At 45.6% G+C, this 26,128-nt stretch overlaps 1 protein-coding gene across 2 annotated transcripts in view; it reads right to left on the minus strand.

Moving 5' to 3' along the window:
- Positions 1-26,128, minus strand: part of Fbn1 (fibrillin 1) — a 207,572-nt gene that overhangs the window by 180,417 nt on the left and 1,027 nt on the right. For both annotated transcript variants that reach the window (XM_003471859.5, XM_023565924.2), the window contains exons 2-3: positions 3,603-3,685; positions 2,383-2,481 (exon numbers count right to left, since the gene is read on the minus strand). In XM_003471859.5, the coding sequence (XP_003471907.1) occupies positions 2,383-2,481; positions 3,603-3,685 (182 nt within the window). The remainder of the gene's footprint in view (positions 1-2,382; positions 2,482-3,602; positions 3,686-26,128) is intronic.

Genomic DNA, 26,128 nt, shown 5'->3' on the forward strand with positions numbered 1-26,128 from the left:
TCTGCAGAGCAGCACGCTGTGCCCCGAATGCCACTCCAAACAGCGTCATCCCAGCTACCCTGAATCTGAAACATTCTGCCATCTTTAAGTCTGCAAACTGCACAGATAACATGAGTTCAAGGAAAACCAAGTGAACAGTTTTAAAGGCTCAAAGTGCCTCAAAGACCCTGGTGAGATCAGATTCCCCTCTTACACCATTCGCACCTGCAAGCTACTTGGAGACTGTCCAATGTCCAGATGAGAGGGACAAACTTCTTCAGAAAGCACCATCCACAGGTCTGGGGTTCAAGTCTCTAGGTTAAAAGTGGTCTCAGACCTTAGCACACTTCTTCCTCCTGCGCTATGGCTAGAGGGAGGGACTCATGCCCATGGCTTTCCCTGTTGGTCTTGTTAACATCCGGTCTCCATTTCTCATGCTTTTTACTGGACAGAGAAATCTCCAGCAGTTCACACTATCACTAAAGGTCTTTCCAGCAGGACACCCAGTTTTGCCACCTGTGTCTTTCCTTGCAGTGTTAGCTGGCTCAAGGGCCGATCTGAGAGGTGGGCTCATTCCCAGGTCACACCTGCACTTTCCCCCACTCTGAGGCTGTCTCTCCTCAGCAGCAGCTTAGAGGTCTTCCTGGTAGAGACTGAGGTGCTCAGCATGACTTCCCAGCCTTCTTCTGCTCCTCCAGCCCAGGTCCCTTCTCTGCATACCTTGAACCTGCTGCTTTTGGAGGACGCACCCTCAAAGCCTCGCTGGGATGCAGTAGGAACATGCCACATGTGGTGCACTGCACGAGACTCCCCAGCCACAGGGAATTTCTACCCATGGAAAACCAGCTGCGGTTAGTACTTGGCTTCCACCAAAAGCGGGTTCTGAGACAGTTCATTTGAATGGAAGTGGGGTTTTGGAAGTAATTCCAGAAATCAGCAGGAGCTGAGTGTAAGGTAGAACAAGAAAGAAGTTTATGCAGTAAGGGGTCACGTTACTACTGCCGTGAGTGATTCGAGCTCAAGTCCCGGGAGGGAGCTTCAGGTCACAGTGCAGAGCCAGTCTCAAAACTGACAGGCAAGGGACGAGGGCGCTCACACAATAACTCGCCACCTGGCCTTGCTTAAACCTTACATCCAGGTCCAGTCACTCCGCTAACCCTCCAGCACCCCTAGCTCGCTCTATATGGAGATCGGGCCTGATTCCTGGCCAGAAAAATCTTACAAGTCTCAGAAAGCATCTTCTGTGTTTACCAAGGATGGTGAGTGGGCAGCCAGAGGATCTGCTGTGCTGGACAACCCCCCTGTCCTGTCCCTCGACTGATGAGAGCCTCATCCGTGTGAGGACTCTTAACATATAACCAATCTGGACACACTCTACCTGCAGCAGACAGGAAAGAGGCTGGGTGTGGTGGTGCACACTTGTAATCTCAGGACTCAGAAGGCTGAGGCAGGAGGATCGTTGCATGTTCAAGACCAGCTTTGGCTACAAAGAGCTCAAGGCCAGCCTGAACTGAACAGCAAGACCTTGTCTCAAAAAAACATAAAAACAACAACAAAAGAGAACACACTGACTCCACATTTTTCTTCAAACCTTGTCAAGAGTGCTTTTAAAGGTAGAGTGGAGCAATTTTCTCAAAAGAAACTGGAAATGGGAAAAGAACCTACACGCTTTGTGTGTCTGGGTGGAGATGGAGGTACTGAGGGGCTGCTTATACTGACAGGGACTTCGCCTTCTTACACAACTAATAACAGCTCACCTCCTTCTCAGTCCCCACTTTTCCCCAGCCCCCTGCTGGGGGCATCGAATTTCCAGGGAAAACACAGAATGAGAGAGAAATGAACTGCGGCTTTTCCTGGTGTCACCGAACAACGATCATAGAGCAAAGGGGCAAAATCCTAGATGGGGAACTGTTCGTGCTTCACGATAAATCGTTCCCAGAAACCGCTGTCACGACTGCTTACATGTTCTTCTTGCAAACGCAGGGGTCTCGAGTTTTAAAGAAGTTTTTAATCAGATTCGTATTTCGGTACCACAAGGAAAATACCTTGTATTTTCTGAGCCAAAATGTTCATTAAATAATCATTTCATGGAGCACCTTTTTATGGTGTTTATGTTGGAGATGTAAAAAAGACTAAGGCGATAGCCTACACAGACAGCCATAATCTTTATATGATTTCAACTAACGATGCCCCGTAGGTAATTTTCCCATAAAGACGGAAGCAGGGAAACGGGAGACTAGCTCAAGGAAAGGCTTTCCAAGTTACTCTGCGCAGAGCAGACAAGGCAGATGTTCTAGTGAAAAAATGTATTGCAGGCAAAGAGAAAAGCCAAAAGCAAATTTAGGAGAAAATAGGGCATAACCACATAAAATAATATTATATATAATGACATGTTAGACTCACTGGATCTCGAGCCGCAGGAAGGAGCTATCTGACCAGACGGGCAAGTGCACATATTTGGCCTCGAACAGAATCCGTCCCCGCAGGAATGCCGGCAAATGGCTGTGGGTGAGAAAAGAAATGGTCAGCACACTGGGTCCATGCACAGCGGCTCGCAACAGTGCAGTCTTCCAGAGAGACCTGGGTGCTCGACCTGGCTAACTCTGCCACTGTGCCTCAGTGACCTGAAGCCTCAAGGGCAAACCCAAGGACAAACACCCCAGCCCTAGAATCAGGAACTCCCCACCAAAACAGTGGCTCACAACTTCTTTCTGGTCAGTAGACAGCGCTTAGGTCATTTATCCAAAGCCCAAAGCAGCCTGTGAGGTGCACACACTCTAAACACACAAACACTCTGGCATCTGAACACACTTCTGTGCTCACAAGGTCTTCCTCCACAGTCACTTTAGGATGGAAAGGTTTAAAATTTGGAGCTGAGGTTCTTGGAGGACATCTTTATTCAAATTTTGCCCCATTCTGAGTTACAATGATATCCTAGAGGGGCAACATGGAATCTATGGCCCTCATTCTGATTCTACACTTAGAAAGTCATTCAGCTATTAGAAAAAGATTAACCAGTCCATGCCACCCAGAGACCAATGCATGCTGGCACCAAATGCTCCGATAAGGTAAGATCGGGCCACCACTCCTTCTAATCATTGGCATTTTCTTCCTTATATTGCCTTGAAAGAGGCCAATTAGCAGCCTGGAGCTGAAATAACAGACCGGGTAGGACACACACCAGGACAGCCAAAGCACATGCTGATGGGGATTGGAAAACGCTATGAAATGAGCTGTCGGGGAAAAAGCCTACAAACATTCATTCCAGGATCTGAAATTAGGGAATGCAGTAAGGAAAGCACCCATGACATCTTTTCTCTCAAAGCATCACGGAAGTGATGGCACAGTCTATGCAGGCAGGTACAGCATAAGCAAGTAGCATAGAACTGTGGTGACAGGGCCCCCGTGGCTCTGTTCTCCCTGTCTCAGGAGCATTGGGAAGGAAGTCACTGAATTAGAAAGTGACAAGGTTTGAAAGAAGCAAATGTGTCTCCCAACCTGGATTCAGAAAAAGCAGGGAAGCCACAGGACTAGAAGCCCCGCAAGGGCCATTCTGAGGACAGCCATGCGGCCAAAATAATCACAAAAGGGAACACGGAATGACAGGTCACCGGTCTACTTACGGACAATACACTGATTTCCACCGGGCAAGGTTTTCCATCCGGGACAACAGTAAGCATTAAAATGTGATCCGCAGACATTGGGTCTGAAATAAAAACACAGAATTCCATACTTTTTTTAAAAAAAGAAAAAGGATATGATAAAATAAAAGATGAAAAATAGCTATAAGTTATAAAGCAGAACAAACCTCGGCAAACAAAGATCAAGGAAAATCACAAGCTTAGTAAATTTGGGTATTTTAATGCAAAGACATCAATATTAGTATCATCCATGTACTCAGTGGACCAGAAAAATAAAACCTAGAGATGCAAAGCAGAGAACACTCTATGGCAATGTAAAACTTTAAGGAGCCTGAGTCTAATTCAAACAACAAACTTTCTACCATCTGGTAAGAAATGTCATACTACTAAGATATATTGCATGTTATGGCTTTAAATATCTACTCTTTGAAGCTATATATATATATATATATTCTTTTTTAACACTATGGGCCAGCTCTCGTCTAAAATGTTACCACATTCTTCCTTACTCCAAAATTACAGGAATGCAAACTTTAACATCAGTCAGAAAAAATAAAATTCAAAATGTGTAAATATGTCTCTAGCTAAAGTTTGGAATTGCAGTTGATAGCAACAGTTACACCAAATAAAATCAGTGTCAATCTTTTTACAGACAGTTCATTACACATCTCGGAACAAAGCCTCCACTCAGAACCCAGATGATCTATATGTCACAATCTCTTCAGGTAAAGATCTAGCTGCTCCTACTCTGGACACAATGACAGAAAGCACACAGAGACCCAGAGGAAACCATCACTTTTGCTGCGCTGCGTCCCTGAGCCTAAACATCGGTGCAAGTCCAGGGGTCATCGAGGAAGGTCAACCGTTTTGCATCAGTGGCACAAACCAGAAAACATTCCACAGCTCACTAGTATAAACACAGTAGTCCCAAGACCACAAGCCTTTAAACTGCTGCTGCACAGCTAAAAGGAACTTCTGAGTTGGGGCACACGCCCACATTCTCTGTCCATGTGGGACCACAGGAAACAATTCCTCTGAACTCTCCTCAAACCCACACAGGATGGTGCCGGTCCCTGCTCTTACTGCCCCAGAGAACCTGGAACTCTGCAACCTCCAACGCCCACTTTGGGTGGACGGACTAGGGGAGCTGAGGTCAGAGGACACTTAGGAAGACAGGGGAGGGCCGGAGGAAGGATTCTGAGTCCAAGCTCAACCGCTGAGGGCTGGGGAGAGGCGGAACGTGTGCGTGACATGACTTCAGGGTCTGTCTGAGGCGTTATTTGTTCTCTGCACACACCAGGACGGCGCCATTCTTGCCCTGTGTATATCATGTGCGTGTATACATCAGATGGAACACTGGGCATGAGTAAGTTGTGTGCCAAAAGGACAATGACAACCATCAGGGACTATCGCCATGCCACAACCATCTCCTGACCTCAGTGCCAGCGCCTCCTCTCACTCAGCCCAAGGACTCAGGGAGAAACAAAGATTTTATTATTAAGAATTCTGAGCCAAGAGCCCTCGATGGTTTCTCCCTCCCACGCCAAAGCAGTGTCCCAGACTTCAGCGTCCACAACTTCCTGGGCAAACTCAGAACCTCAGGAAGAGAAGTGAGAGGAGGCGGCGGGGTGGGGACCCGGGGTGGGGTGGGCGGGAGGACACCCCGACCCTGCAGACTTCATAGAAGTTCTCTCCATTTGAAAGGACAGCCCAAGCCAAAGTCAACGGCCTCCAAGTTCCCCACCACAGCCCATTTTGACAGCTCCCCTGGAGGCAGTGTAACCCCAGACCGAACCTGGAATCACTTCACAGCACCCCGAGCCGGCGCAGGGTGCCCTGTGGTTGGAGTAACTGCTCTTCAAACAAAATTCACGTCATATTGTCTGACAAAAATGAGCGTATTTATGGAGGAAAGCACATGTAACAGGGTGGAAAGGCTGAGGCAAAGGGAACCAATCCGTCATTTCATTCTCCAAAGGTATTTCAAAAATCCCAGAACTATGAATGTTCTTCATTGTTTTTAAATGTCTAGAGTCCATCAAAACATGGACAAGCTCACAGACTACGAAAGCCCAGTCTCCAAACCATCACAGTGTCAAAGTGACGCCTTAAGTGGGAAACACATGTGGAGAAAAGGCACAGAGCGCAGTGAGGCAGCTGGACCAAGAAGCAGAGGCTTCACTGCATCCAGCAATGTCTTAAAATAACAAATAACAAAAGTCATTCTAAAGTTATTAAAAATGCAAGAAGGGGAAGAGAGAGAAAAGGTGAGGAATCCCTTAACGAGCTGGCCATGTCTCGCATAGCAAGAAACTAACGGTGCTGTGTAAGTCTGGACATACAGGACCAGGGCTTTAGCTCAGTGGCACAAGCACCTCCCTGGAAAGTGCCAGGGTGTGAGTTTGATCCCCAGCACCAAAAAGATATCTAGACACAGAGGTTCAGATGTAGTAGGTGATGCTCGCAAACAGATGGGAGGAGAGGAGAGCTGTTCACTTTTTAATGTGTGATCTTACCTTCTGACCAACTTTCCCGTCAAAGCCTGAGTGAGCTTTTGAATCAGACACCTTCCTTGAGAGCCTCCTTTCATTTGGGGACTGCACTGTCATCTTCCCACACTTCCTAAAGTGCCCAATCATTTCACATTATGATGGCGTTTGTGACCTGGCTGTTTTGCCTAACACACGGTTCCTTTATAATGAGTAAAACAGTACCGAATGTTGATTGTTTCAAACCACATCACGTGACAAGGACTGCTTTACTCTCCTTGCTTTTGTTCTTCAGCAGCACTAAATATTATTAGGTCGCCTGGCTCAGAGGGAAATTCCAGCAGGATGCACTGCACCTTCCGTGCTGAGTTTGTGAACTGCAAGCTGGCAGAACCCGTTCGAGTAACTGGGGTGGCATTTCCTCTACTTACACAGAAAAAAAAAAAAAAATACGACTCCAATTCTAGAAATAAACGAATGTCTTATTCAAGTTGGAAAGCAGCAAAATATGTAAAGTCTAATGGATTAATTTCTACTGTAAAACATTTTATTCTAAGGTTTCAGTACAAACAGCAATTACAAAGAAGACACTTTTAATAAAGTCATTCTTTTTGGGGGATGAGAATGTACCACTCACACCACTTTCCTTTCTCTGCATCACTCCCCTCCCCTCTAAAAAGACAGATGAAAGCAAATTAAAGAAAATTGACATTCAAAGGAAAAAGAACTTTCTGCCAAATGTTCAAATAGACTACTTTAGCAGGGTGTGGTGGTGCATGCCTATAATTCCAGCACTCGGGAGGCTGAGGCAGGAGGATTGCTTTGAGTTCAAGACCAACCTAGGCTACATAAGTGAGTTCAAAGTCAGCCTGCACTACAGTGAGGCCCTGTCTCTAAAAAAACAACTTTATTTCACCCACCAGGAACTCCTGCAGGCAAAGCCCATTGTTACTATCTTCCACATTTCGGAAACGATAGGCTTAGGAAAACCACACTAACTAGCCATAGCTGGGAATAAGCACATAATAGGGATTCGAACTCAGGAAGCTAACTCCAAACTCCATTCCCTTAACCACCATGTTAGGGAAAAGACATCTCTAGAGGTCCAGATGATATTGCACCCCACAGCAGGTGCAGTGACATCAATAACCTAAAAAAAAAAATTCACAAAATGACCAACAGATCCAACACAAAGCACGAATTGGCTGCTACGGTACTCTAACAAACCTCAGAGGAAAGGAGAGCCAGGTTCCTGCTCCACCCAATCTGGGTTACGTCTGTTTAGGAGCTAAGTCTTCACCTGTGACTTCTCTCCTCGTCCCTGTGTGCCCCGCAGCAGGCGGACACCACCCCCGGGGGTGCGTGAGCCTCCCTGGCTGCATCTTTGCACAACTCAAACACAGAACTCGGAGCTCAAGGGTTCCCTAATGCCTTGCTAGCAACATCTCGGAAACAGCAGGATCTCGGAAACCATCTGCGGGACCCGGGTTCCTCAGCCAGAACCCACTGGTCCAAGGCTGGCCTCTCCTCAGCCAGCCAGCCCCTCCCCTTCTACTCCCGAGTGTGTGGTCCTTTTGGGGAGCTGGCTTTCCTGATGGGATCCTACATATTCACTGGGCAAAAACTAAGAACACAGGAAACAAGCATGGATGTAAATAAATCACTGTATGTCAGCATCAGCTCACAAGTGATGACAGGTATATCACACTTAGAGTAACAGACACTCACTCCTGCCCTCCATCCACTCTGCACACACCAGAAAGTTGGTGAATCAGAAAGCTGCAAAGGCAGTTCCCCAAGTGTGTGGGGGGTCACTTTACACTGACAGCCAATTTCAACTCTGTTAGAATCTTTGATATGTGAATGGAATGCATGCATGTGTGTGTTTTTCTTTGTCGGGGGAATGGAAGAATTCAAAGCTCAGGAAGCCATGGGGTGCACTCCAACAGAAACGAGACTTTGAATCATGAGACCAGGAGCTTGGATGCCGAGAGAACATCTCATTGGACACTACATACCTCTGGGACTCGGGACGTAACATCTCCGAGAAGACCGCTGGCTGCTCAGATGATGCCATCCCAAAAGCCCCCAAGAGTTTCGATGGCACTCACGCTCTGACTTTGCCCTGGATCTGCTCTCTGGGCAGGGGATGTCTGACCTGCGAACATCGCTGATTGGTTTTATAAAAAGGGCTCCTGTTAAACCCACAGACAGAAATGTATTTGTTCATTAGTCGGAACTACTCTTATATCCTCTAGAGTTAAGGAAAGGTTGCCCCTGGAGAGAAAAACCAACACTTCTCAAGTTTTTATTTCATGAACAACTGAGATGTGACCAGTGGCATCATGAAAGTACTCGGGGCCAGTGGCCCTGACTTTACCAGAGTTCAAGGGCCGCTGTGACAGCTTCCCTGGCATATTTGCTCCACGGAATCAAACCAGAGCCACATGGGACTTTTGCAAAGACTACATGAAATAATGAAAATGACTGAAAACACAAAACAGACAAACAAGAGAGGTGCCCCTGCATCCGAGCTGAGCGAGATGGGCTGGGTGGGTTCCCTTTCCGCTGCTGATTACCTACAGAAGATATGAGGATTGCAAATCTGATTCTCTTTACTTCCTAGAAATTCTCAAACCCAGAGCTGGGTTCAGGGAGGTAACATCTGAGTGCCACACCAGCCCCAGGAAGCACAGCTGTGGGGTCAGGCGGAGAGGAACCCCGGGTCCTTCAGGAACTGGGGGTGCAAGGGGACCTCATACTCCAGTTCTCAATCCCACCAGCACTCAACTGACACACGGGTAGGTTCTAAAATTTCTTTTCCACATGGAGGTATTGACAGCAGTGACAGCACTCGCAGGAGGTGATGTTGTCCCTAAGATGGTCAAATAGCAGCAGCCAGAGCTGCATTCTCCGCAGCCTGGCTCGAACCCGACCACAACTGTGAACACTGCCTAGAGAAACAGTCCACGCAAATAGCAGGGGCCCAGCGAAATGGGACACCTGGACCCGCAACCCCACGCCACCCCAAGGGGCAGCCAGGCCAGGGCCAATGCCTCCCACTCCCACCCCCAGAACAAGACAATTTGGTCCAAAACGGAGCATTACGACCCTCTCAAAGAGCATGCGCCAGTAGCACCACCTATTGCCCCACGATAGCAGGTCTCTGATTGGCTGCTGTTTTTCTCAAGCTCAGGTCTTTATCAGCATAAACCTTCTTTAGTTTCATGGCACATTTTCTCTGGGCTCCTGATTAGGTGTTATTAAATCATACCCTGTTTTCACAGAATGCATTCACTTCACTCATTTCCATGTTTCCCACAGCCGGCCAAAGTGTGTCACAGTGGCCCTGAATACATAAACGAGGCATGTGACTTTTTAAAACTCTTTTCTCTAGCATCAGAAAGCTGATAATTTCATTATGGCAGTCACACAATGATTCTCCCTTAGGGGCTTTCTATACTATTGTCAGCCATTAATAAAACTTGGGCTGAGGTTTTGTCTTGGGAACTTTATGTTTACAAGCTTAGTACCTAACATAGTACCTGAAGCTTCAAGGGTAAATAAGAGGGTTAGCTTTCAAAGGAACTTCCAGCTAAAATGACCTAAGAGAGCAAGAATTCTCTCAGAGTAGTGAGCATTTAATTCACTGGAAAGGTAAATATGCTCATAGGAAATTAACTAAAATACATTTTTTTGTTGTTGTTACTGGAGATTGAACTCATGACCTCACGCTTGCCAGGCAGGCACTTAGGCCACTGGGCTAAATCTCCAGCACTAAAATACATTTAAATGACAATTTTTAGTAGAAAAATCAATATATTTCATCTACATTTTTTTATTTTAGGAAATTAAAATTTAAAAATCAAGCACAAAAGATGTCCATATCTCATATCCACTGGGTATGAGAACGAAATTTTCTTCCACGTTACAAATGCACGACTCAGGACCATTTTATAGCTGCAAGAGTCTCGAGAATCCTGTAGCTCAAACTCTACTTCACAGTCAGCAAAGAACAGATCTTTTAAAACACTTCTCCACTGGCCAGGGGTTTAGCTCAGCAGCCTAAGTGCCTGTCTGGCAAGTGTGAGCTCCTGAGTTCGATCCCTAGTACCAGTAAATAAATAAATAAAAACGTTTCTCTACCAAACCCTGTAGTGTAAACAGGGTCAACACTGTTGCAAAAGAACAAAAAAATAAAAAAAATATATCATTGATAAACTGTAGGTTCCTAAAGAGTCAGAGGTTAGATTTTTAAAATATAGCTGTTCACATTATTTCACTAAATTTAGCACCTCATAATATTTATAACCTGCCAAGTGTTTTTTTCTTTAATTTTTATTTTACAATTGATGCAGAGTTGTAACAGTCTACATACAAATATCTGGATAATTGTGACAGAAATGTTTTAAATTAGAAAGAATTTGCTTACACCAGTTACCTATCCACATGATGTCACATTGTAAAACCAAATAACAGCAACTTTTAGATTCTTCACAATTTACGAAGTGATCTGGTGAACCGCCCCCAAAAATGTATCATTGTGCCCATTTTCACGTGAGAGAACTGAAAATCAGAGAAATGAAATAAGGTTTTTTTGGCCTGGGGATTTAGCTCAGCAGCACAAGTGCCTGCCTGTCAAGTGCTAGGTTGTGAGTTCGATCCCTGGTACCAAAAAAGAAAAAAAAAGGGGGGGCTTTTTTCAAATGGGATCTAATGGAAATGCCCTAAATTATGAATTTGAAAATATAGTTTGTGACTAAAACATGCTAAGATAAGCACTACATATTTTTTTGAGATTAGAGATTAGAAGATGTTCCCATATATACCCCAAAACAAAATGTGTACCCTTTTTTATTTTTTTTAATAAAGTAATTTGTACAATTTTTTCCCCAGTCTGGTTCTGTTCCACTAGGTTTACACACACATACACACACACACACACACACACACACACACACAATGCTAAATTCTTACAAAGTACATCAGGAACAGGAAACGTGTAAGGAACGCGTTGTGGAAACCCTGGCTCCAGCCACCTCCAGGATGGCACTTGGTTTCTGAGACACCATCTGCATGGAAAGGGTCCTGCCTCGCTCCTGCCAAGAAGCTCCTTCGGGCCCTCACATGCCCAAGGTCTCTGGAGTGAGTGGATGGGCAGTGGTACAAAGGTCCCAAATGTGAGTAGCTCAAAGCCTACTCAGAGTTGGCACTGCTACGGGACAGACCCCTGACCTCGGGGTGTCTTGTCTGCTGGAAAGTTCTTGACATGGCTCAGGAAGCCAACAAGCTGCCCAAAGGCCAGAATGACCCAGATTACCTTTGAAAACCCTCCAACTTCACACCTTTGGGATTTAATCCCAGGGCTTTGGGGACTCTGTCCTAGACATAGAGAATGCAGTATGCTACTCATTCCCATGGCCCGGCCAGCTCTTCCTCAGGCCAATCGGAAAGTTTCCTCGTGGAGTTTCGGGCACAATGGGTGCTGGATGCCAGCTCAGACCTCCAGAACTGTGACAGCACCCAGAATGGACGTGGTGGGGTCCACACAACAAGCACAGGATGTGTCCTTCCTCCTTATGGGTCTAGAAGGCTTCCAGCAATTCATAGCAGCATCCAGGGACAAGAGCTAAGACCCTGCTCAAAACACCTGCCAGCTGACCTGGGAGTTTCTGCCAGGTAGCAGAAATGCATCAGGACTGAGCACCTTTCAGGCCACAAAGCTCACTAGGGGGGCTGGGGATACCAGTGATTTCCAGCATCTTTGACTGGAATCAGTAAGCCCTACTCAGCCTCTGAGTTCTTCAATCAAATGAGCATTCCTGAGAAAGCAATGCTGAAAGAGGGTGCAGAGGTTCATCCCACCCACTTTTCATAACGCCCTTCCTTATCTGAAGTGCCTTCTTTTAAAATGAAAACAACATACAGCAGTGTTTCCATCTTGACCTGCATGAGATATCACAGGAAAAGGGCAAAGTCCCAGGTCCTTGCAAAATGATTTCCTTCCCACACTGCCCCCTGAGTGCCAGGCTCATTTTGTGTGGACTGTACAAAGCTGCCCAGTAGAGAGGTTGATCTTTACCATTAGATATCATGGAGTTTTTCAGGAACCCTCAACATCACAGGCCAGAAGAGCAAGCCCAGTAGCACGGCAGACATTGCAGGCTGTGAACTTGGCATTCAGCTTCAAGACTAGAAGTAAAACTTCACAATATTAATCAACAGAATGCCCCCAGCCTGCTCCTGGTAACTTGTTAGGCAATGATCACCGATGGCAACTAAAGTCACAGAAGGAGAGACTCGTGATTATAAATACGCCAACTAATGAAAGCACACACTCAACTTACCAAGTCTTCTTGACAGCAAGCTGCTGACTCCAAGCTGGATCGAGTTTCCAGCCCCTGCCAGCAACTCACAACAAATCCAGGACCCAGAAGGTGACCAGCCCCACACCATAGAAATGCTGTCCTCACAGACTGTGGACAGATTGTCACCAAATGGTAACGGGCAGTTTGCCAACTGACTTTGTAAGCAGCACCATGCTACAGGACACTACCGATTTCTTCAACAAGTCAATTGCAAGGAAGAAAATGACAGAGGGACCATCTATAATTCTGAAATATGCAAAAGTGATATCGACCAGTAAAAAAAATATGGTCTTTATTTGGTTTCTGGTTTGAATGACCTGTCAAAATAAATACATAAAATGTCTGACCTCACCAGGGATATGTAAAGACCCACAGAATACATGATGATATTAAAAGGTTCGTGTTAACATTAAGGAGGACGGTGGCACAGTCTTCTGTTTTCTAAAGAAGTCGTATCTGTTAGAGATATGCAAAGCAAAGCACTGTTCAGGGATTGACTTCCAAATAATCTGGGGCTGAAGACAGAAGCAGGCAAAAGTGCTGATGTTGCAACACCGTCACCTGCCTCTCTAGTTCTGTACGTGTCTGAAATTCTGCACATTAAAATGTTAAGAACCAGGGCCAGGGATTGAGCTCAGCGGTTCGAGCACTTGCTTGGTTAAGTGCGAGGTCATGAGTTCGAGCCCCAATTCCAAAAAAAAAGTTAAGAACCAAAGACAGGGAGGACATAAAAAGGACTAAACTGCATTGTGTACATAACCCCATGAGGAAGTGATCATTATGTACTACAAATATAACCAGTTTTTTAAGGGTTTTTTAAAAATTAAATACTACCAACAGTTTTGTGATAATTCTATCCACGCTGAGGGTCAGGGTCTCCTATAGCCACCACACCACACTCTTGTCTTCTTTCTCCTCTTGAAAACCCAACTGCAAGAGTCATGTAGCTTAACATTCCTGAGAGAGACAAGGACTCCAATTTGGAGATAATAACAGCCCTGTCCTGACCTGGTTACCATTTTTAATTGAGTGGCAAAAACTAATGCCTGTTTCTAGAAGCCTCAGGTTCCTGGTGGCTAGCAAGCAAGGGTCAGAATCACCAGGTGAGGAGACCAAGAACCCACAGCTTAGCCACTGCTGTGCAAGTAACTAGGATTAAGTAACATAGGGGGATGGCAGTCCCTCGGGCATGACGAAGACTCACCCACCTGCTTCTTGTTCCTAAGTCTCCATGACAAACAAACCCGTTCTTTAATACAAAGATGCACTCAGAAGGGAAAGGCATTGATTTGGAAGAGTTGGAGAATGCTCATACTGCATACTCATGGGAAACAGAATGAAGGCGGAAATCATGCATCAAGAAGCCCTGCTACGTCCTCCGACCTGGATGTGCGGGAATGCATGCTGACCTATTTTCCAAGGAGAAACCCAAAGGCAAATGTGCAGATGAGGCAGTTGTGAGGTTGAAGAGACCTCGCTGTCTTGTGTCTAATGCTGGACGCTGTCTACAGGAAGCTAGAACTGCTTACGAAATGCAAAACTGATGGTCTGTGTATTCCTGTAAAACTCCTGAAAGGTTTTCAAAACTTTGAAAAAGAAAACATTTCTTCCATTTGAGGTTTATTTTTCTCCTGGGAAGTGAGTAGAGCCCAGAAAGTACCTGGTATTTGTTTGTTTTTTAAAATTTTTTTGCTTTTTTTCAGAAAATAAACTGTGATTGTATTGGTGGCCATGTGATTTACCCCAAGCTGATGAGAGGAATTAGGAAATCAGAGCATGTTAAGCGACAGATAGAAAATGAGCCACGCTCTATCCGGACCATTCCTTATTTGAAGCACTTGTGTTTTGCTAGTCTGTGAATGGACACAGAGCAGTCACAGCCTCTTAGAGTCCAATGCCAATCAGTTAAGCAGGGGCTGGCGAGCCAGGCATGGAGGGCTGGAAGCCACCCAGCGCTCTGCCCACATGAAGATAATGTGTGTGTGCTGTTTCACTTTCCACGATGCTCTGACGCTTAAGGTCTCTCTTGAAAGCCAGCGTTCACTGAAATCATGACGGGAATCATCAAAAGAAAATGCAAACATCAGAAGATTTGCAACCACTGAAGAGACACAGGGCATGGAAAAAAAACAAGGAGGAAGCCTACTACTACAGGGCATTGCATTGCTGTCGAGTGCAAGGTCTAAGGTGGGCAATGCTTGGGGCCAGCATGAAGGCTCGGGCTCTTCTCGGGGTGCAGCCTGAGTGAACCCCACCCAGTAGCACCAGGGTGAAGAGGGCCCTAGGGGGCGGGTCTGGCTCTGAGTCTGTAGACAGTGAGCTCTTAGCCTGTGTTTGGACGCGTTGCTTTCCTAATTTAATGTCCTTTTAACACTTCTTGTTTTCTTTTCCAGTACTGAGGACTGAACCCAGAGCTTTCACACGAGCTACCTGCCCTGCCCTTTTAATTTCTGGAGCCAGGGCCTCACCAAATTAAATTTCCCTCTTCCTATCTCAGCCTCTCAGGGTGTCAGGATTCCAGGCATATTCCACTTTGCCTGGCTCCCTAAGAAGACACCATTCCACCTGGTTCAGGCCCAAGCAACTGCAGGGCCCCATCACTGGACACAGTGCTTTGCATGTCTGGAGTCACAGCATGTCACCAGAGTGATACCAGAGATTCCATGAGCCACGATGCATGCACAGAAAGAGAGGAGAGTGCTCTACCTCTTTGGTCAGGAGAGCCATGAGGTCATCTTGTCTACCCCATCATGACCAAATCCTTACTCCAAACAAGACAATTAAAACACATGTCAGGAATGACCAGCCACCTTGGCACAGAACAGTGCTGCTGCCAAAGAGTCCTTTTCAGGCCAGTCTTCCCAGTTCCTAACATCTAAATTCCTTCCACAAAAGCGTTTGAGAAAAAAGGAAGTCTTCATCAGGAAGGAGATGGGGCTTCAATGCCAGATCCTCCATTTAAAAAGCGAGCTCTTTGGAAAAGCCAAGGAGTAACTGTAAACTTTTTTTCCGGTGAAGGGAAGCTGATCAGGGGAAAGGTGAAATTTAAAAATAAAAACTTAACCACACACTACCTTTACGCATCCCAGATCTCCACAAGGAAAGTGTGCTTCCATGAAAATTACATTTTAAAACATTTTCAATGAAGTTCGAGTTGGCTTCTCATGTTTCTGAGAATAATTCCAAGACAAGATAGCATAACTTGTCCTATCAAGATACTAATGATCTGCCACCTTTTTTGCTTTGGCTGTTAAAGAATCACTTTTTGTATTAATCTACAACTTTCTCTTTTTCTTTATCTTAATAACAGAACCTCCATGACAGCTCACCGGGGCAAGCGTTGTACTAGGAATGTGAGAGGTACTATCCCACTGAACCTGAGGACAACAAAGAGGGGTGTGTGTCACATCCTGTTTACAGGTGAAGAAGTGAGAGATGGAGGTCAGACCCTGGCCTGAGGCTTCCTCCTAGTAGGTGGTGGAGCCAGAATTTGGCCACCGGCATGTCTAACTCCACTCTTCCAAACCTCCTTGCCCAGTGGTTATTAGCATCCATTGAAAATGAACCCTCGGTCCTTTAAAGTACAGCTCCACAAGCAATATCACTCCACCCCATTACCCACAACCAGGCTCAAATCAGAAACAGTATAAGTTAATTACAGCATGGACCCGCTAGCTCTGGGCTTTTATGACTGCACTGCCCAACTGCTCCTAGGCAATTCTTGAGGAAATGTTCAGACACTTTCTCAGATTCCAGCTAAAACATCAGCTATGTGGCCCTGGGGAGCAGAAAGCTCACAGGGTGGTAATGGGATAGAAAATTTGCAAGCTTGAGGTCAGTGGTCTAACTCAGGGGGGTACAGCAGCAGCGGTCTGCACAGGATTAACATCTACCTGGGGTCTGAAGGCTGCCTACCAAGACCTTCCTCATGGGTCCACGCTGCCTCTGACACTGACCCCACCATGAAGGAGAAAGGTATCCTACGCTAGAAGTGTCCACTGTCAGCAAGGTAGTATTGTTGACTAAAAACCCTTCTGACAGCAGTCCTGCACCACGCCTGACTTCCAAGCAACACTGCCTCGGCCCAAAAGGGAAAAATAGAAGCATCCACATCTACACTGTGTCAGCAGAGGCTTGCTTATGTCAAGCACAGCGGAGGCCGTGCAGACACCAGGCACACCTCTAGGTACGAAGGTCGAGAAGCTCAATCTACCACGGCACAGCATACTTCTGCTTCAGTGGGCTCTGCTTACCACCTGGCTCCCCTTCCTCTTCATAAAGCAGGGGAGAAGGTAAGCACCATGGATCCTCTCTGCTGCGCCGTGGGTACAGCATTTATAAATGTCTGAAAATGGTTCCATCTGTCTCTCATCTGCAATACTCTTGTAAAGATAAATGTCACACTAAGGAAGAAAATCTGAGCCATGAGTTCATTTGAAAAAATAAATAGCAATAAGAAGAGTATTTTAAAAGGATTCATCAAAGGTATAGACCTATTAGGGTCTGGTGACACTGTCGTGTGAATTAGCACTGACAGGACAGGGGAGAGAGTAGACAACAGCCATTACTCATGGCAGGAGGGGTCACCAAGCGCCACAGGGCTCCATGCACAGAAATGCACATTGGGTTGACTGCTTCTCTCTGGTGCCCTCAGTGGCGTTATGCAGCCTTTCCTGGCATCTTTTTGTCCTGGTTTGGCTCAATCCAAAAGCTCTCCGTCCCCCAAATGGACCACAAAGGCCACAGATCTCCCAGTATCAATGCCACCAGGATGGCTGAAGTTGTCACCAAAGTGTGTCAAAACTCAGCACCTGCTCTGTCCAGCCTGGTCCATCGTGGATGTGACTTTCCGTTGCTCCACTAACAAAAGCCTTACCACTGTTTATTTGTTTTCTGAAGCCCTCTTGCCTTCTAGGTAAACATTTTACATGTTACTTGGGGTTTATTTTTTTCCTTCAATGTTTCAATGCTTCCTCAATAACCCTATTGTTCCCTACTTTATTTGCATTTGAGCTATGATGTTGCTTTAAAAAAAGAAGAAAAAGATGAGACAAAGATGAGAAAGAAAAAGAAAGGGCAAAGATACAGAAGAAGGAAAATTATCTTAGAAATAAATAAAACAAAGCCCTGTTCCTGGAAACCATTCATTTTATGAGCACAAATACTGCTATCCTTCAGTTCAAAGCCATGAAACTCAACTGCACACACTGTAACCACAGGGCCGACATCAACCCAGTCTCCCGACAGCAGCATCATAAAACGGTCGGCCTGTATTTGGACTTCGATGTGTCTGAATACTTATATTTGAACATAAGAATGACTGATAGTCTAGGAATTCACAGCCCTTCCGAACACCAACCAAGTCACTTGCATGTTGGAGCAGTTCTCCCACTCCGAGTGGACCGCTGTCAGGAAGACATCTCTGGCTGGGAAAAGAGGAGACAGAGAATTTTCCCTTCCCTCTTCTGCTCTGAGGGAGCCACACAAATAGACACTGTCATAACAGAAAGAAGAAAGAAAAGGCCACTGACATGGAAAAAGCTATAAAGTCACAAGAAACTGAAAACCAAGATTTGATCTAGAATAGGCCACCCGCACCTCAAATGTGATTACGGGCCTCATTCAGTTTTCTTCTATGAATAACAGTTACTCTCTTGTGACCAAAGTAAGAGCCCAGCTCTTCTACTTTAATTCTATTGGCCAGTGCATACTTGTTTTTGGTTATTTTTATAAAGAATGACTCCAACAGTCATTCTTTAGGTGGGTCACACCGAAGGATGTGTAAAAGTGAGGCTGTGAATATACATGGAAAGTAAAATTCCTTAGAGAAAGAAAATGAAACACACAAACACCTAGGTTAATAAATCAGAATGATCATGCATTAAATTTATCAATGAGATTCTTCAAAGCTAAAGGAAAAAAATCTGGAACTTTATAATTCTTATATTGGAATAAAGCATACCAGCTTATTAGGAACTGTCACTTTCTTTCCGGTGCTGTGAGTTCTCTAAGTGAGGAATTAGGGAGGGAGACTAAGCATGGGTTCCTTAATACAAATCTAACTCCATTCAAGGAGCATTTTTTATTCTGAAGTCACAGCTGCAAATCACAGTGAGGCATCCCCAGTGCAGAGCTAAGCCAGTTAACCAGCTCAGGTTAGAATAAGGCTTACACATCCAATTTTCCTCTCAAAGCCCCACTGCCTCCTTGCACTAGCGGGGCTCCAGAGATGCCCCAACACTTCCAGGGCTGCCCCTGTGGGTGCATGCTGCTTTTCGTGGCCAAACGGCGGCCAACGTGGTCCCTACCAGCCAACCTGGGCAGCCTGTAGGGAAAGCAAGTGACCAGGACTAGGCACTGTCCTTCCAAAGCAGTTCACACAGGTGCCAACCTTGGGCAAGAGCTGGTCACTGCATCCGGGTTCAGTGTGGAAAAAGACTCTCTGTGACAAGCCTGGGAAGCAGACTGCAGGGGAGACAGCTTTAGAACTGGAAGTCCACCCCACCCCAGGCCAGACAAGCGGCTCTTTGCTCCTAGACACCCATCCCACATCTGTGCACTTAGAGAAGCACCAACACCAAAGTAAACATACACTGGTGACCACGCTACACCAGGCACTGGTCCCTGTCTAAACTCCTGACTCACAGATGCGTGAGATCTATGAAAACAATTATTTGGGATACACTGTCACATGGCAGGAGTCTGGAACTGCCTTTGGTTTTTTGTGATTGGTGCTACAGGGTCCTTGTGCGTGGTCGTTGTTACTGTGCTCAGACATGGGAGCACTTGGGGCACCTCCTCCCCAGTCTCTTCAAGAGCTGTCCGTGCTGCTGCTGGAGCTACCTGAGCCCGGCACCTTCCTCAGACCAGCATCCCCTCCTCACTCTGTTACCCCTGTATTTTTGCCTCCCAAACCTCTTGGTCTGTTTAATCACTCAGCACGCATGCCACTGCCACAGGGGCAAAGATCTGATCTTGCTCCCGTCTTGGAATCCTCTAACCATTCCCTATCTTTGCCTTCCAAATCAGAAGAGTTCTTCGCTTTATTGGTGCTAGCACAAAATCCCCGCCTCCTGCAACTGAAGGAGGAAAGGTTTATTCTGGTTCATGGTTTTAGAGGGTTCAGTCCTTTGCTGGCTGGCTCCAAGGCACGAACAGCCTGCCAGAAGGGCATGAGAGAGGAAGGCTGCTCACCCAGGTAGCACCCAGGTAGCACCCAGGAATCAGAGTAATAAGAGAGGGGCCAGGGGAAAAGGGCGCCCCCAGTCCAAGTCACACTCACACTGGCCCATCGCTTCCAACCATGTGAGGCCCTCCAGCAGCACACTGAGCTATGAACCCATCACAGATGAGCTACTGCTAGGTACTCATGATCCACTTTCAAAAGTCCCACCTCTGAACACACAAGACTTGTCACCCCTTCTCCTAGTTGGGCAACGTGTGTTAGGTCCTGTGCACAGGTTTGCAAAAGAAGGTGAGACTACAAACTGTACAGCACCAGGGCTCGGGTCTCACAGAACACACCATGAACAGTGTTGTCCTGAGCCACATGGCACAAATCCTGTCCAGCTGTGCTCAGTGTCCTGTGGCCCCAAACATTTCATGTCCTTTTTCCTTCCGTCCTTCCTCCCTTCCATCCTTCCTTCTTTCCTTCCTTTCAGTACTGATTGCTGAGCCCAGGGCCTTCATTTTGAGCAACTTTCCTAGTCTCTCCTTAAACGTATTCTTTATTTTATTTTGAGATCGGACTTCCCTAAATTGCTAACTGTCCAGGCTGGGCTGGGACTTGCAATCCTCTTGCTTCAGCTTCTCAGACTGCTGCGATGACAGGCCTATGCCACCACACTTGGCCCCTAAATGCCTTTCCCACTCAGATCTTTCCTTTCTCTCCTACACTTCCTCCAATCTCCAGTTTACGTAATTAACCCTACTACTCAAGCAGGCAACTCCAGCTGGTCAGATGCTGACCATGAAAAATCTTATCTACTGACCACCTCCTACCCGCCCAGTTCCTAGGTATCCCTAGAAATACATAAAATAAACAAAATGTCTGCCTTTCAAGAAACTCTCAGTTCCTAGTAGACGGTTGCTTTTTATCACGGTGATCAGAGGCTGGAAACTTTCTGCAAAGAGCCAAAGAGCAAATATTTCAGTTTCCCAGCCATGCCGTCTCTGTTACAACTACTTCCCCGCCACACAAGCAGCCAGAGATAACACACGAACAAAGGAGGTCACGGCTTTGTTCCAATAAAACCTAATTTGCAAAACCAGCTGGTGTGGTGTATAGTTTGCCAACTGAAGGCTTTCAATGAGCAATCCTTTCCCGCCCCATTACCACCTTGGAGCCTCCCTTGGCCTATCAGAGCACCTGCCGGGTCACAAATGCTGGGTCTCCCCTGCAGCAATGGCAGAGAAGATTCTGGGGAAAGGAAACCATGAGAGGTATGCGGAAACACATGTAGTAGGTCTACTAGAACGGAGCAGCAGTTAAACACTACGAAGGCTGACTGCAGCCAGGCATCCCAACCTGGTTCCGTTCCTGGAGAAATCCCTGCAGCTGCACGGGCCTGTATACCTTCCTGTTACACAGCCAAAAAATTGCATCTTCCCCACCTAAGGAGGCATGGAAAGACCTGATATTTGTAAAGGGCAATCCCAACTGATACAGCAAAGCTTGCTGTTTTTTTAAAACCATTACTGCTCCAAGTTAATGCAAAAACAAAGTAGGTCTGAGTTTATAAGCAACCAAAGTAAACATCTTGACCAAGAAGAGAACATACCAGCAAGATACGTATCAGCCTCCTTGCAAAGAGAAATACCCCATGCAAGTCTACCCTTAGAGAAATTTATTTCATGGTACATAAAAGAGTAAGAGATTCGGGATGATAAAAAGCCAACAACTCCATCCCTGAACCCCAGACACTGTAGGAGAAGATGCCCCCAACAGTTACCTGCCATCTTCAAGAAAACTGCAAGGCAGAGCCCCCCAGACCCCTCCCCCACCTCTAATATTCTCTGCTGTATCTCTGTTTCACTCTGCAGAAATGGTAGAAAACATTTCATATTGACTACATAACACTGTGATTAACTAAAGACCATCATCTCAGCCTGAAAGAATATTAGGAATTTTAAGTGGAATTTTACTAATATCCTAGTGCCATATTTTTGTCCAGTGGAATGAGAAACCAAAACCATCACTAAAATGAATGGGGAAACAAAAGTTACTAGCAACATTTTGTCTCGAGAACATAACCCTGCATCCCTCAGTTCCCATTATCTGTAAAAGGAAATTAATAAAAAGACCCCCCAGAGAGGTCGTATTAAACTAACTGTCACATGGCAAGCAGTTACAACAGTGTCTGGCACACAAATGCCATCTGAGTGTTACCTACTATAATCCCAAGCATTATTACAGAGGGTCCCGATTCACAACGGTTGGATTTACCCTTGTTTTTTTTAACTTTATCATGATGGGTGAAAACAATACATATTCAAAAGAAGCTGTACTGCAAATATTGAATTTTGATCTTTCTCCAGGCTAGAAAATATGGAGGCACCATACTCTCTGAAAATGCCATGCAACGTTTACGAAGCTATAATCCTATTTTAAGTCAAAGAACATGCATATTTATTTTTATTTAATACCAGACTCCAAACCTTGCCATTATTGATTCCTGGTTCTTGAATCTCAACTCTACTAACTGTTAAGACCTCCAAGATACGGCTCCAATTCTGATACTGCAGCAAGGTAAATTCAGGTTGGAATTCAATCAAGGCTTCCTGAATAAATGCACACTTTGAAACCCCACTGAACAATAAATTAGTGGGAAGATATGCCTTTGACAATTTTGCAATTTCATGTGAAAAACAAGTTAATCGCAAAACACTGAACACTCTTATACCCACCGTGTAAATCAGGCCAAATACATTTCTGATTTCAGTTTCTAAAAAGAATTTCACTGAAAAAAATAAATAAGAGGAGCCTCATTGGCTGGGTTAGTTTCTAGAATGTTGTTAAGGAAGTTTATTTCTCTTTCAGGAAACGCTCCCATTGAAAATTACAGCTAAAATCCCCAAGTTGACTAGGAAAGTGGTACGACTTCCTGGATGACCACTCTAGCAACTTGCACGGTACTTTGCTTCTCTCACTGAGTAGTACTACAGGGCAACAAAGGAGCATGCCTGTATCCTTTAAAATCCCAAGGATGTCCGAAGAGATGTCTGTAGCTCTGTTTCCTTTGGGCTTCACTTCATTCCACTTAATTCATTTGTGCTACCAATAATATATGCATGTCTATAAACAACCTCTCCCAAATGCTGCAAAATGAGTCACATACATATCTTATGTCTACGTTTTTGTTTAAAATATGCAATTACCGAAATCTTCTATTTAAGAATGTCTGTTCTAAATCCTGTGTCTCGATATTTTAGCTTAATCTTTTCAATCAGTGTAAAGACAAACCACACCACGGCAGGAGTCTCTCCCCATATTTAATTATTAGCCCATCTGACTTCAGATGAAGTCTTAAAAGTCTTCTTTGTACACTCAAATGGACTCTATAAAATCTACAGAACTTTTTCTGTGTTCCCTGTTCCAGTTCTTTATTTTAATAACAGGCTTCTGTGTAATTAATCCCTGGGAGTCTGCCGTCACATAATCTACTCTATGTATGAGCTGTTCCATGTGGATCTAAACAGTAACGAGACCTCTGGAAAAAGCAAACAAATAAACAAAGACCTAAAGGGATCTCGCAGAAGGGGGCTAACTTCGAAACCCAATGGGTTTCGCCCACCTATGAGCCAAGCCGGGGAACAAGAACAGGAAGGCTCCATCGCCATTCCTAGAGACTCGGGAAAAGGAGGTCCCACAGTGAGGAATGTTTCCCTTTGACACGGAACTGTAATATTGCCTTATTTGGGAGCTAAAGGAATAAAGCAATCATAAATAAAACAATAAGGCAATCATAACTAATGCTCCTCAAGTACGGTTGGTTTGGGCATGTGTGTGTGTGTGTGTGTGTGTGTGTGTGTGTGTGTATGTGTGTGTGTGTGTGTGTGTGTAAAATCTCTGTCTCCCTCACTTCTCCTTCATCACAGAAGTTTAAAATGAAGCGGAAAAAAAATGCTTGCAAACTGAAACCCAGACTTAGAATTTGGTTACTTCTCAGAAAGTGACTTCACCAATGCCAGGCAAGGGAAAACGATATACACTTACTGTTTGAAAAATATGCTGGAAACTTGCAAAATTCTCACTGGAAAATAGAGAAAAACACAGTTTTTGCAGTCAATGAGGACTGCATTCACTCCATTAAGAGGGGGGAAAAAGGATTTCCTGTTAAAGCAGAAATTGGCAATTTAAGGAAACACAGCAAAATCTGGGAGAAATCTGAGGATGTGGAAATTCTCACTGAGGAGGACTTCTGCTGCCCTCTGGGGAGGGGGAGAAGGAGCGCAAGGAGGGGACAACATGCTAGCTGTCACTGTAGGGAGGGAGAGACAGGCAGGCTCTGGTCCCTGCAGAGAGCCGCTCTGCAGGGACAGGAAGACTGACCAGGGGGGCTCCGCAGTCACCTGCCACAGCAGTGGGGGCCCAGCAGCAGCACCTGGGTGGGACAGGGGAGGACACTGGACCTGGACAGGTCAGACACTGAGGAGCTTCAGGAAATACTAGTGAGGTACAAGAAAGTAGCTCCCACCAACTTCACCTCAGACAGCTCCCCCCCCACCCCGGGTTACAAATCACTGTCACCTTGTAAACCATGCATTTCCATCAAAATGGCAAAGAGGTTTTCCTGCAGTCACCAGGGGTTAGTTTCGGAGTGGATAATAATTTAATGAGCAAAAACTGAAATTTCAAGCACTCACTGGAAAAAATGTAATACTACATAGCCGGTGCTCCACTGACTTACCCAGCAGGGCATGGTTAAAATCCTCATTCATGTGAGACCGTAACAGCAACAAGCAGAGAGAATAAACCAGAGTGCAAATCAAGTTTAGGATCAGACGAGCGCTCGTTTAAAATCTACAGGAAAACCTTTGGTCCAGCAAGTGTGCTGTGATTACTTTATTCCACTTGTGCAAGTCCACACAACGATACAGAAGGATGTCAGTGACAGTGAAATATGTCATATAATCTGAAGAGCCACTGTTAAGGGACTACTCCAGCCACCTTCTGGGATGCCGTGTAGCAAAAAATACACAAGGAAGATCCAAGTACATTGATAGGTAAATGCACCAAAGGTATCTAAAGGGGGAACGAGGCCCAGAACATTCCATACAGTATATGCCATGTATTAAAAGAGACGCATATACAAATACATGTATGTATACCTCTACATGTGTACATGATCATGTACATGTACAAATCATTATGTACACACATATATCCCTATACTATATCTAGGAAATTACAGAAGAAAACAATCTGAAAAGTAGAAGAGAAATAAGTGTTATCCTTTTAACTTATGATTATTAACCACCACACGTAGATCAACAACCTTATAGGTAACATGGGAATCCGAAACACTCACGATCAGCTACTCGATGATTGCTAGATTTTAGGACACCTTTATAAACACTTTGCAAGAGGATACGGTCTGTTAGTGTGCCAGTTCCATGAGACACTGAGAGAGATATTTCTCTACGGTTCCTCTAAAACCATTAAAAAAAAGTGAAACCCACAGAAATAAGTGCCGGGGTGAGCACCAGCGAGGCACCCCGCACAGCATGATGGAAAGTTTCATTTCTGTTTTCACACAGGGCCTGGGCCCCCGGGGGAAGCACAGGGCTGGTGACAGCCCTCGGAGATGAGACAAATGTCTGGCCAGACCCAGCGTCTCCTGGGCAGCTGTCACCCGCAGGATTCAACTCCAGCCTCCTCCCTCCACAGTCACCCCTGGGAGCAGGACCACTGAGCACGGGGAGAAAGAGAACTCTGTGCTGCAGAATTTCATTTTCCGAGGGAAAACGGTGCAGTGTACGGAGCCCTTTGGAGGACCCAGGAAAACAGGAGCTGTCGTGTGCTGAAGTTGCCACGTGCCCCTCACACTCAGCACGAAACACAGGTCACTGAGCACAAGAGCTGGGTCAGACCAAGGGCAATGAATAAACGCTGGGTTTATTTTTCATCAACAAGGAGATGGCACCGAACTCCTCGTAACAATTTTGTAAAGTCAGCAAATTACGCATATCTTTCCCCAGCCTAAGAGCCTGGTGAGGACAATCACCTTGGCCCCCTCTAGCCCACGCTCGGACTCAGAAACTGTTCTGTTCCCCTGGACTGTGCTTTTTCTTCGGGGTGTCTAGACCCCCAAAACACAAATTTCACTACACATCACAATTAAAAACCACCCATACCAAAAAAGGACAACAAAGGGACACCATCCCTTGGTCGTCCAGGCCCCCAAATCAAGCTCCAGACCACTTGGAGAAAGAGCGGCAGTGAGAACTGTAAGTGTTCGGTAGAAGTCTCTGTATATTTACTGTCTGGGCTCATTTCACTGGCTCCCCCAATGGGAAAAAAAGGATCATTTATAGTCAGTACTCCTGTTTCTGCAGAGGTCTGAACAGAACCTCAGACTTCTCTTTCCATCGGAAGCATCTTACAGGAAGTGTATTCCCACCTCTTCTAATCCAGAAACTCACAGTCCTT

This window comes from Cavia porcellus, unplaced genomic scaffold (assembly GCF_034190915.1).
Source record: "Cavia porcellus strain 051 isolate PalLab524CR breed Dunkin Hartley unplaced genomic scaffold, mCavPor4.1 scaffold_1, whole genome shotgun sequence".
NCBI classification, from domain to species: domain Eukaryota; kingdom Metazoa; phylum Chordata; class Mammalia; order Rodentia; family Caviidae; genus Cavia; species Cavia porcellus.